The 12,855-nt window shown below is 42.9% G+C and overlaps 2 protein-coding genes across 4 annotated transcripts in view; one reads left to right on the top strand and one right to left on the bottom strand.

The window, feature by feature from the left end:
- Positions 1-9,781, top strand: part of NT5E (5'-nucleotidase ecto) — a 44,725-nt gene extending 34,944 nt beyond the window's left edge. The window contains exons 4-9 of the mRNA XM_008006517.3: positions 320-517; positions 1,515-1,669; positions 3,640-3,745; positions 4,640-4,789; positions 6,106-6,306; positions 7,854-9,781. Of these exons, the coding sequence (XP_008004708.2) occupies positions 320-517; positions 1,515-1,669; positions 3,640-3,745; positions 4,640-4,789; positions 6,106-6,306; positions 7,854-8,017 (974 nt within the window). The 3' untranslated portion in view covers positions 8,018-9,781. The remainder of the gene's footprint in view (positions 1-319; positions 518-1,514; positions 1,670-3,639; positions 3,746-4,639; positions 4,790-6,105; positions 6,307-7,853) is intronic.
- Positions 3,754-12,855, bottom strand: part of SNX14 (sorting nexin 14) — a 108,604-nt gene continuing 99,502 nt past the window's right edge. For all 3 annotated transcript variants that reach the window (XM_038002232.2, XM_038002235.2, XM_038002233.2), the window contains one exon: positions 3,754-4,102. In XM_038002232.2, coding sequence (XP_037858160.1) covers positions 4,016-4,102 — 87 coding nt within the window. In that variant the 3' untranslated portion in view covers positions 3,754-4,015. The remainder of the gene's footprint in view (positions 4,103-12,855) is intronic.

The raw sequence follows: 12,855 nt of genomic DNA, 5'->3' as shown, positions 1-12,855 counted from the left end.
CTGGCTAGTGAGAATGGAGCCACAGTGAGCCTGGAGGATACTCTTAACAGTGTTTCATCTTTGTGTGCCCCACAGCACAGGCACAATGCCCGAGTCTTAGGAAGAGCTTGCTGAGTTGAGAATGGTAGGATTCATATACCAAAAGGGCATTCGGAAATGGGCAAATGCCCAGACAGGGCTCTGAAAGACTAGCTATGTAGAGCAACAGATGGCGAATCATCAGTTTAAAACTCTGTCATCCAGCCAGTGGCCTGCTGGCCTACAGCCAGCCATGTATGTACAAGGGCTGACTTGATCAGCTGTGGCTCTTTTATTTCAGGCAATCCACCTTCCAAAGAGGTGCCTGCTGGGAAGTACCCATTCATAGTCACTTCTGATGATGGGCGGAAGGTTCCTGTAGTCCAGGCCTATGCTTTTGGCAAATACCTAGGCTATCTGAAGATCGAGTTTGATGAAAGAGGAAACGTCATCTCTTCCCATGGAAATCCCATTCTTCTAAACAGCAGCATTCCTGAAGGTAAGTGAAGTTCAGGGGAATGTTCCACCAATCTAAAGATAGCGGATATTTTCGTCCTTCTCATTTTTTCCTTTAATGTTTCAGGAAAAGACTATAATACTGTTGAAGAATTTATCTTCTTCCTTGAGTTTGCCCTCTTCATGGACTTAAAACACACCCAAATGCCAAAAGCCCACTTGCTTTTTCAGGTCTTCTCAGCATCAGATTACATGCATCACTGCTTCCTCTGCCTTTTAAAATCTTGATCCTGACATGCAAAAGCCACTCTCAGCTTGTGTTTACAGGAGAGATGATAACTTAAGTAAAGGGGTGCAAATTGGGCAGAGCAGAGCTCAAGTGCTGGCCCCCCAACTAGAGGCAGTGTGCCTTGGGCAGGTTGCCCAATCTCATGGGCGTCAGTTTCTTTATCAAATGAGGGAGTACCTTATTTTTATGTCTGCGTCTCAGAATAAAAGTACATTTTTCTATCATTGATTTTCGTATGTATCCAGAACACACTTCTGTGCTTCTTTCTCACCTTCCCTTTTCTGTTGACTATGATCACATCAGGAAGGTGAGGTGCATAGCACCCAGGGGAGCCTGTAGTCACAACACAAGCCTCTCAGTAGCCAGATGGGAAAGGGGCCCAGGACGACACTGACAGCGATAGCCCAGCTGCACCTCAGCAGGCCCTTTATAACTGCCCCTGGGCCTTTCAGAGCTCCTACCACCACCACTAACGCTGTCCCAGGTGGGCCAACGGGTAGCTCATACAGCTGTGGTGAGTTGGTAGACGTTCAGCATATTCTTAAATTAAGATGCATTCCAGGTCTTATTACCAGGAAATAAAATGAAGTTTCTAAGGAAATTTCATGGTCAAAACCAAAATGCACACAAATATGGTAAAGAAATATGTTCTCACAGCAAGCAACATAGATGATGTTTCATTCCTTTTCCAGAATTTAGCCCAGTGTGAGATTTGCTTTAATTGTAGGCTACCTTCTTTTCTTTCTTCTAGATCCAAGCATAAAAGCAGACATTAACAAATGGAGAATAAAATTGGACAATTATTCTACCCAGGAATTGGGGAAAACAATTGTCTATCTGGATGGCTCCTCTCAATCGTGCCGCTTTAGAGAATGCAACATGGGCAACCTGATTTGTGATGCTATGGTAAGTCATCTGCAGGAGTGGACATATGCTAGGAAGGAAGAGGGAAGAGGAAGGAAGGATGTGAGAAGGGATAGACTGATAGCTACAGAATGAGGGATTTCAAAACATTTTTGGCCAGGGTGGTGACATGTGCCTATAGTCCCAGCTACTCAGGAGGCTTAGGTGGGAGGATGGCTTGAGCCCAGGAGGCTGCAGTGAGCTATAATTGCACCACTGCACTCCAGCCTGGACAACAGAGCAAGACTCTGTCTCTAAAATTAAATAAATATGAAAAATAAATAAAACATTAGTGCCTAAACAAAGGTCTGATGTAGCTTCATACTCAGTACCTTCTTAAGGTGTTGGAAGGAGATCAGGTAACCACCAATATACTGCTTTAAAAGAACTAAAACCTTTATTTTAAGGTGTTCTTAGATGTCTGAATTTTGGATGTTGCTTTCCTTTTGTAAGATGATGCAAATGCACAAACTCTGTTACCCTGGAGATATCAACATAATAGATAAAAGCATATCTGCTTGGATCCAACTTGGCCAGACTGTTTTTCCCTCATCAGTTCACTTGACTCCAGAGAACCCTGGCCTTGTGTGACAGGAACCTCTTTCACAGGCACAGAAAGACAATACACAGTTTTAATGGTAATAACAAGTCCCGTGGCTGAGCAAGATCACCTATGAAGAACAAGCCCCTGTCTACTTGTCTGCAGGCAGAATGGCCATGGTAGCTCTCTGGGGGCCTTACTGAGCCAAGATCTCCTATGTCACACTACCACTTTCACGGGCTCACAGCCTGGACCCAGGGAAGTCATTTCTGTCAGTGCTTGGCATGCATTGCCCAGTGCCCAGGATACAACTGCACTCAATAAATGTTTGCCATGTAAATGACAACAATCATGCTCATGCCAAGACCAGACTGCTGGTGTCTCCTCAGCATCATGCAGTCAATGCCAGAGAAGTAGTTAAGGAGAAGCTGGTATATAAATGTTAAGAGAAGTCTGAAGGGAAACAACCCAGGCTGTTGGCAGTGCTTATCCCTCTGTTAAAGAGGCTAGAACAAAGGAGAGCTTTTGCTATTGATTGATTGATTGATTGATTGATTGACTGAGACGGAGTCTTGCTCTGTCGCCCAGGCTGGAGTGCAGTGATATGATCTCAGCTCACTGCAACCTCCTTCTCTCGGGTTCAAGCAATTCTCCTGCTTCAGCCTCCCAAATAGCTGGGATTAGAGGTGTCCACTACCATGCCCAGCTAATTTTTGTATTTTTAGTAGAGATGGGGTTTCACCATGTTGGCTAGCTGGTCTCGAACTCCTGACCTTAGGTGATCCACCTGCCTCAGCCTCCCAAAGTGCTGGGATTACAGGTGTGAGCCACCACGCCTGGCTTTTTTCTTTTTTCTCCTAAATGAGAATGTATTCATTTTATTTCTAATAGCTAAACATATATTTTATAAAAGAAAAGAATGGATGTGATTCTCCCTAGTTTTAAAAGGCTGTCCCTGTCTTTCCAAAATTGCCAACTTGGGAATCAGCTGAAGACATAGACATGGAGGCCAGGTTCTCTTTGGCATGAGATCTGGTGTTGAGCAGGCTCTAGGCCAAGCCCTCAGAATCAGGCAGAGGGCATGGCCTGCCCTGGAGAAGCCTGTGCAGGAGTGGCTCTGAAGGCCACCTTGCATGGGAGGCCCAGTCCCGACACCAGGACTACAACCGAGAGACCATTTTGCTAAGGCCACCTGGCCTGACAGTATGGGAGTTTCAGGAGGGGGAACTAAGAGTTTGACATGGACTGGTAACAGTGTATTTTTATTTCTGGGAGTGTAAAACTAATTATAATTATAGTTGAGAAATTCCTGGGAACACAGTAGCAGGGGAAAAGTAGCTTTATTTCCTCAGGAGAGCTAACCAGATTCCTGGAGCTGATCCTAAGGAAGAAGAACCAGAGTAACTAGTGTAAATCTATGCTATTGTTTCAGATTAACAACAATCTCAGACATGCTGATGAAATGTTCTGGAACCATGTATCCATGTGCATTTTAAATGGAGGTGGTATCCGGTCGCCCATTGATGAGCGCAACAATGGTATGCTCCCAGGCCCAGCTCCTCAGTGTGTCATGTTCTCTCTCTGATCTTCTTCTGCTGTGGTTCTTGCTCTGAACACACCCAAGTGCAGCCTCAGTTCATCTCTGCTGCCAGCCATGTAGCAGAATGTCATTCCTTTAAGTTAGGGTTAGCCATTATTAAAGTCTAAGACCTAGCCCGAAGGACACATACAAGCTTACATGTATTCACACACAGAAGCTGCAGCTGTTGGTGGAACTCAAGCTTGGTCTGAATTTCTGATTTACAAAGCTATACTAGTTGTTTCTGATTTATGCAAAATATCAGCAGTCTCCACCTTGGCATCTGAAAAGAGACAAAAATCACCAGTCTTCTGTCCTGAAAAAGACATACCACTGGATTAAAATGTTACCTTAGTATAGTTACAGATATCCAAGATTATATCATATGGAAAAACAAATCAACTACACAAATACTCAAGACACTCTTGTAGCCCTCCCTGATTAACTGTGAAAACCAATCGGTTATCAGTATAAGGCCCCAAACGCATCCCATTGTCAGACAACAGGGCCAGGTTGCAGGGACACAGTTTGTCTGGAGGAACTGAACAATGCAAAACAAACTACTGGAGATCCAGCCCCAAGCTAGCAGATCTAAGACTGAGCATGGTGACCTTCTGAGGCACAGTCATTTGTGAGCTCCTGCCACCTTGCCCAGTGGTGGAGTGCAGGGTCAGAGGCCTCCTAAACTCATTCCCTCCCTAAGTGTCAGGAACCACTTAGACATAGCTGATGATGCTCTATAAGCCTCCCCATGTCCCCTTCATTTCTTCCCCCAGTGCTGAGGGAAACTGGTCATGGTGTTAGCATTTTCTCAAGCTATTTTCCTTCTTGCCTCATCTGTGACTACCCTCAGGCACAATTACCTGGGAGAACCTGGCTGCTGTATTGCCCTTTGGAGGTACATTTGACCTAGTCCAGTTAAAAGGTTCCACCCTGAAGAAGGCCTTTGAGCACAGTGTGCACCGCTATGGCCAGTCCACTGGAGAGTTCCTGCAGGTGGGCGGTAAGTCACCCATCCTGTAGGGCTGGCCCATCCAAAGTGACATGGGATTTCCTGCTGGTTGGCTCAGCTTCCCCCTCACCAAAATTCGTGTGGTCAGGTTGGTTTGGATTTTTCCAACACCAATACCTCATCCCTTAATGGCTGTGGACTCTCAGAGACACTGAGATTAGATTGGGGTCAAAGCCCCAAAGCCCTGACAATAAGCAGTATTTGCCAAGTCTGATTTGGACATCAGATGGGTCCTCTAAGCAGGTCAGCTGCTTTGAGGTCTAGTTTCTAATAAAATCTTAGTTATTTAAGCATTCAATATTCTTTTTTAAAAAAAAAAAATCCTCTCCTTTGTTCTACTCATCATTGCCTGGAACTATGCCAAGATTTAAAGGCATGCTGTCCAATCTGTATTAACCAGGATGATTCCTGGAAGGAGCAGCCTACCGCACAGACACACCTTAACACCTGGTTCTAGTCCCACTGTGATCTGGGGCAAGTTCTCAACCCCTCTGGGCACAGGGAGAAAACCTTTCCTGTTTATCTCATGGGCTGTAGTGAAAGTTGAATGGAAATAAATGTTTCCTAAATTGCCAAGGGCTTCTGAAACACTTTTGTTAATAATTCCACAGTCCAGTGAATTAATCCTTTTAAAAGTAATCTTAGTTTACCTGGAAACCATAATCTGGCTTCATTTTTTTAGCCTTAGGTTGTGGTCCCGCTTGATAGAAAGAATTGCTTTGCTGAGTTCTCCCTCTGCAGAACACATTGCTGTTGAGATTGAAGGGCTACAGAAGGCAGTGGGGCCCTATCCTACTGCCTATGGGGCAACCCAAACATCCTCCATTTTCCCAGAAGGTAGTTGAGGGAAAAGCAGTTTTCTGATGCTCTAGCAAAGCACTGCATAGCACTATGCCTTGTGAAAGTCACCCAATCCCAATTGATTACCATTTAATGGCCTTCAAAATTGTAAAATGCTCTGTGCCTCTGATCTGTTTTTCACTTTCTAAGGACATTGAATCAATTTAGTAGGCCAATTCAGCATTTTAAGGGAAAAACAGAAAAAGATGTGGTTTCTCCATGTAGAGTCACCCTTTGCCCATTCTGGTCCAAAGCTGGTTTTCCTTCCAGTGGTTCTCCTATGTCCTGGAAGGACTCATGATAAAGGGTAGCTGCAATGTCACAATTCTCTTGATAAAATTTCACTCAAGTTTAAACAAAAGGAAAAACCACAGCCCCATGCCCCAATTCTAGAGTTTGACCAAAATTCCTTAGGAAACAGAAATCTCCCTTTGGATCTGGTGAAAACAGACTAATTTCTTTTCTAGGAATCCATGTGGTATATGATCTTTCCCGAAAACCTGGAGACAGAGTAGTCAAATTAGATGTCCTTTGCACCAAGTGTCGAGTGCCCAGTTATGACCCTCTCAAAATGGATGAGATATATAAGGTGATCCTCCCAAACTTCCTGGCCAATGGTGGAGATGGATTCCAGATGATAAAAGATGAATTATTAAGACATGACTCTGGTAAGCATGAGTGTCTCTTCCCTTCTCTAAAGAACAACAAAATTGGGCCACGAAGGGGAGCTACTAGTGGTGCCAGGAGGGCAAAGTGACTCCCTGTTTTGCTGACTCCCTCCTGCTTTGCTTGTTGGAAAGCAGCAGCACAGCACAGCAGAGAGGAATGTGTACCCTGTCACTCCCCAAACACAAACATGCCTTCATCCAACCCCAGAGAGAAACCATTTGTAAATCAAAAATGTTTTCAAATCCTTTTAACTACATCCAAGCACCTATTTAAATTGTGAAATATAAATGAGTTTTGCATTTACAGAAAAATCACACCTCTGGAATTTTAGGATACGGAAAACCATCACATTAAATAATTTACATTTTCTTTCTTGAAGAAGCTTTCTGTGTGAATCGGTCAGGTAGAAATGGATGGGGTAAGCACCTCCCTTTCAGCACAGTGGGTTGGTGGTACAAATCCTAGGAATAACCATACTTGATGTCAGTTGGTATTTCTGGCAGCATTGAGGGACATTATATGCCAGTCTCACTTTTAGAAATCCTGTTGAGTCACATTATGTGCATACAGACCACTGACATAGAACACACTTCCCCTTCCTCTTCCTAGGGTAGAGACCAGCATGCTTACAAGACACACAGGTAGCTTCTTGGCATTTCTGGGAAGTTCCACCAGGATCTTCTTCAGTCTTATCATGCTGGACCTGTCATTTTAGCTACTTATTCCATTTAGCTACTTATCCCAAGTCCCTTCCGTGACAGAAGATGGAAGGGCAAGCGTAAAAGCCCTATGAGACAAAGAGGTTGATAGTCATCAGCTGTCCACCACTCAAGCCTAGACTGATGGATGTTAGAAAGAGGAGCTCATGCAGAAGGAAAAGGAAGCCCTGGACCTAAGGGTTCTCAACACTGGTTATACATTAGAATCACTTCAGGAGCATTTTAAATTAAATACCAATGGCTCAGCTGCATCTCTTAAGAGATTCTAAGTTAATTGGATTGGGGCTAAACTCTTTTTCAGTGATTCTAGTGTACACCCAGAGGTGAAAACCACTGAAGAGAGAAGGGTTCTTAAGTACCGGAGTGATATTTTTAAAATTAAATTCTGTTGGGTCCCCCATGGGTTTGTTGTAGCTATAGGCAATTAGCATTTATCCTCTCCTCTCTCTGGTAAAGGAAACCGCCCTAAGACCCATCATCATCATCAATTACGTGAAAATAACTATTGGGGAGGCAAACAAAAGGAAGCCACCCTTGTTCTGGAGTGGTTCAAAGGCTATGATGTCAATGATCTCTTTCTAGTAATCTCAGAGCTGAGGCAACTCTACTTCCCCCAATTACCCAATATTGAACAACAGACACATTTTACATCGGGAGCATGAAAAGCAATCAAATTCTTCGTACTTATGATCACCAGCGTTCCTGTCTTCTGTGACACTTTACCCCTGTTTATGAAATAGCTTCCCTTCTATAATTACAAAGGACTATCTTACTGTTGATTGACAATTACCTTTTCTGTAGTTAAAATAATGTATATGTTTTTCTAGGTGATCAAGATATCAATGTGGTTTCTACATATATATCAAAAATGAAAGTAATTTATCCAGCAGTTGAAGGTCGGATCAAGTTTTCCACAGGAAGTCACTGCCATGGAAGCTTTTCTTTAATATTTATTTCATTTTGTGCAGTGATCTTTGTTTTACACCAATAGCCAAAAATTCTCCTTGCCTTTAATGTGTGAAACTGCATTTTTTCAAGTGGGATTCAAATCTGCCTTTTAGGACCTGGCTTTGTGACAGCAAAAACCATCTTTACAGGCTCCTAGAAGCTGAAGGTTAGAGCATTATAAAATGAACATACTGACATGATTACTCAGGGTCAGCAACCTAGTGAGTTAGAAAAAAAATTAACATAGGGCTCTATAAGGAGAAAGTCAACTATATTTAGTTTATATGTCCAAATTTTAATAAAATTGTACTAACAATTTTAAACCATATTTTTCTTCCTCATATCCACTTCTAATCCATCAAAAAGCTTATGTTTACATAAAATTTTATCATTCACAAGGAGTTTTAAGTACATTGTCTCATTTGATATCCACAACTTGCTTTTGGTAGGAAAGAGAGATGTTTTTCCCACCTATCAGATGAAAAAACTGAAGCTCAGAAAGGGTTGACTTGGCCATACAGCTAATGCTGACAGATCCAAGACCTAAACCTAGGTCTTTTGAACTCAAATCCAGCACTCTCAACTATATCAAGTTACTGTTCAGAATGATACTTAATATCTCCTCTCTTCATAATTATCAATAGCCCCAAGCTCATGGATGACAAATTTCTGCTTTATTTCTTGTGTCTATTTTTTCACTTTTTAGCTCCTGTTATAATAGCAAGTTTAATAATATAAACACAGGATACCATTCTGTCTTGCAACACCCATGTGCCTTTGATGAGTCAGGTAGCAAGCTGTAGTAGATAATGAGAAAGGCCAGAGGCTGCAAAAGACAGTCAAAGGACGGGGAGAAAGGAAAGGGAAGAACAGGACACCAGGACTTGTTTATATTATAAAAGAGCAAGAGATAAAGAGCATTTACACATGTTAAACAGGTATTTTGTTAAGCAAAGTGCCCGACACATGGCATTAACTGTTATTTTATGAGATTCCATCAGCTCTGCCTCTGTCCTCTTTCTTCTTCCTAACATGAAGGTATCATGAGAAGAACCTTCTAAGATAAGCTGTGATTCTAAACCTGCACCTTTCCCTCTCCAGCAAGATGCCAGCACTGCACTCATTCTATTCATACCACACACAGCTAGTTATGGAATGTCCAGAGTTCTCAAAGAAATGACTTTAGGAAGAGGTATACATTTTTGAAGTCACTCTGCCTCCAAATCTGAACAGTCACTGTAAATCATTCTTAAGTCCAGATATGAGAACTCCTCTGAGTGAGTGGTCAGCAAATACCCATGCTGATGAAATGACTTAGGCCCAAAGAACAAATACTTAAGATGGGAGTGGAACAATATGAGCCTGCTCAGCTCTGCATTAAGTAATTCAACAAATGGGAAGCTTCACCTTAAAGTGTGCAAATGGCAGCTAGAGGTTTGGATAGGGAGTATGTTTGTTTCTTAGTGTTTACAAATATTAAGTACTCTTGATACAAAACATACTTTTAAACCTCATAACCTTTTTATAAAAGTTGTTGCAGTAAAATAATAGCCTCGGTTCTATGCATATATGGATTAGCTATAAAACATGTCAGTAAGATTGTACAAGGAAAATTAGAGAAAGGTACATTTAGGGTTTACTTTTTATGCTTGGCCAGTAAAAAAAGGTAAATCTTATCAGAATTTTTAAAATAACTTTTTTTAAGTTCCCTAAATGTGTGTGTGTATTGTGCAGTGGTATAAGAAATGACTTTGAACCACTTTGCAATTGTAGATTCCCAACAATAAAATTGAAGATATGCTCTTTAGTCTTTGATAGTTATTTCTTCTCTCATTCAAACACCTGCAACTCAAGACAATATGACTGAAGGAAAACTCTGACAGATTTTCACAGGTATCATTTCTTTTGATCATAAGCCACTTACCATCTGATAACCCTCCATCCCCCCTCACACCCCTAAAATGAGAAGAAAAATGTATCCAATTTTTAAGTAGGAGAGAAAAGTGAGTGGTATTTTAAGGAAGACTACTAAATTTGGTGGCTTTGACATACAGAATCTGATATAAAAATGGTTTTGAGGCCAGTACTGATTCCTACAAATAAAAACTTCCAAGTTAATGTTGAGGATTTTAATTTACCTGTACTGGCTGTGTGCCCAAGAATCTTCCTCAATATACTAATAACACAATGAGTTGGTTTCATTATACCTCAATTAGTCAGACACATTAAAACCATGTTAGCTGTCTTTGTTTGGGCTATTAGTCCATTCTCATGCTGCTAACAAAGACATACCTGAGACTGCGTAATTTATAAAGAAAAAGAGGTAGGGAGGGGTGAGGGATTGCATTGGGAGTTATACCTGATGTAAATGACGAGTTGATAGGTGCTGATGAGTTGATGGGTGCAGCACACCAACATGGCACAAGTATACATATGTAACAAACCTGCACGTTATGCACATGTACCCTAGAACTTAAAGTATAATAAGAAAAAAAAAAGAAAAAGAGGTTTAATGGACTTACAGTTCCACATGGCTGGCAAGGCCTCACAATCATGGCAGAAGGCAGAGAAGGAACAAAGGCACATCTTACATGGAGGCAGGCAAGAGAGTGCGTGGAGGGTAACTGCCCTTTATGAAACCATCTCACTATCAAGAGAACAGCATGGGAAACATCTGCCCCCATGATTCAATTACTTCACACCGGGTCCCTCCCATGACACATGGGGATTATGGGAGCTACAATTCAAGATGAGATTTGGGTGGGGACACAGCCAAACCATATCATTCTGCCCCTGGCCCCTCCCACATATCATGTCCTCACATTTCAAAACCAATCATGCCTTCCCAACAGTTCCCCAAAGTCTTAACTCATTCCGGCATTAACTCAAAAGCCCACAGTCCAAAGTCTCATCTGAGACAAGGCAAATCCCTTCCATCTATGAGCCTGTAAAATCAAAAGCAAGCTAGTTATTTCCTAGATACAATGGCAGTACAGGCATTGGGTAAATACAGCCATTCTAAATGGGAGAAATTGGCCAAAACAAAGGGGCTACAGGTCCCATACAAGTCCAAAATCCAGCAGGGCAGTCAAATCTTAAAGCTACAAAATGACCTCCTTTGACTCCACGTCTCACATCCAGGTCATGCTGATGCAAGAAGTGGGTTCCCATAGTCTTGAGCAGCTATGTCCCTGTGGCTTTTCAGGGTATAGCCACCCCCACCCCACTCCCGGCCTCCTGGTTGCTTTCATGAACTGGCGTTGAGTGCCCGTGGCTTTTCCAGGTACATGGTACAAGCTGTTGGTGAATCTACCATTCTCACAGCCCCCTTCTCACAGCTCCTCTTCTCATGGCTCCATTAGGCAGTGTCCCAGTGGGCCCTCTTCACACAGCTCCATTAGGCAGTGCCCCAGTGGGAACTCTGTGTGTGGGGTCCAACCCCACACTTCCATTCAGCACTACCGAAGCAGAGGCTCTCTCTGAGGGCCCTGCCCCTGCAGTAAACTTCTGCCTGGACATCCAGGTGTTTCCACACATCCTCTGAAATCTAGGAGGAGGTTCCTAAATCTCAATTCTTGATTTCTGTGCACCTGCAGGCTCAACACCACATGGAAGCTGCCAAGGCTTGGGGTTTGCACTCTCTGAAGGCATGGCCCAAGCTGTTCCTTGGCCCCCTTTAGCCACGGTTGGAGCTAAAGCAGCTGGGATGCAGGGCACCAAGTCCCTAGTCGGGACACAGCAGGGGGTGCCTGGCCCTGGCCCAGGGAGCTATTTTTCCTTGTAGGCCTCTGGGCCTGTGATGGGAGGGACTGCCATGAAGGTCTCCGACCTGCCCTGGGGACGTTTTCCCCATTGTCGTGATGATCAGCATTTGGCTCCTCCTTACTTATGTGCATTTCAGCAGCAGGCCTAAATTTTCCCCCATAAAATGGGTTTTTCTTTTCTATTGCGTCATCAGGCTACACATCTTCCAACTTTTTTTTTTGTATATGTGCTCCTGAAGTAAGCACAAATCTTCCAAACTTTTATGTTCTGCTTCTTCCTGAATGCTTTGCCATCTAGAAATTTCTTTTATCAAATAACCTAAATCTTCTCTCTCAAGTCCAAAGTTCCACAGATCTTTAGGGCAAGGGCAAAATGCCACCAGTCTCTTTGCTAAAGCATAGCTAAAATCACCTTTGCTCCAGTTCCCAGTAAGTTCCTCATCTCCATCTGAGACCTCCTCAGCCTGGACTTTTTGAACAAAACCATTCAATAAGTTTCTAAAAAGCTCCAAACTTTCCCGTTTCTTCCTGTCTTCTTCTGAGCCCTCCAGACTGTTCCAACCTCTGCCTGTTACCCAGTTCCAAAGTCACTTCCACATTTTCGGGGATCTTAATAGCAGTAACCCACTCTACTGGTACCAATTTACTATATTAGTCCATTCTCACAGTGCTAATAAAGACATAACCAAGACTGAGTAATTTATAAAGAAAAAGAGGTTTAACGGACCCACAGTTCCAAATGGCTGAGAAGGCCTCACTACCATGGCAGGAGGTGAAGGAGGGGCAGAAGCACATCTTACATACCAGCACATCTTACATACCAGCAGGCAAGAGAGCATGTGCAGGTGAACTGCCCTTTATTTAACCGTCAGGTCTCATGAGACTTCCACTATCCAAAGAACAGCACTGGAAAAACCCATCCCCATGATTCAATTACCTCCCACCGGGTCCCTCCCACGACACATGGGGATTACAAGAGCTACAATTCAATATGAGATTTGGGTGGGGATACAGCCAAATGATATCAGGCTGCTATAGCAAAATACAATAGAATGGGTGGCTTATAAACAACAGAAAATTTATTTCTCACAGTTGTGGAGGCTGCAGAATCCCAAAG

The sequence above is a fragment of the Chlorocebus sabaeus genome, chromosome 13 (assembly GCF_047675955.1).
Source record: "Chlorocebus sabaeus isolate Y175 chromosome 13, mChlSab1.0.hap1, whole genome shotgun sequence".
NCBI lineage: Eukaryota > Metazoa > Chordata > Mammalia > Primates > Cercopithecidae > Chlorocebus > Chlorocebus sabaeus.
Note: the sequence above shows the minus strand (reverse complement) of the source record. Positions and strands in the feature narration are given on the sequence as shown.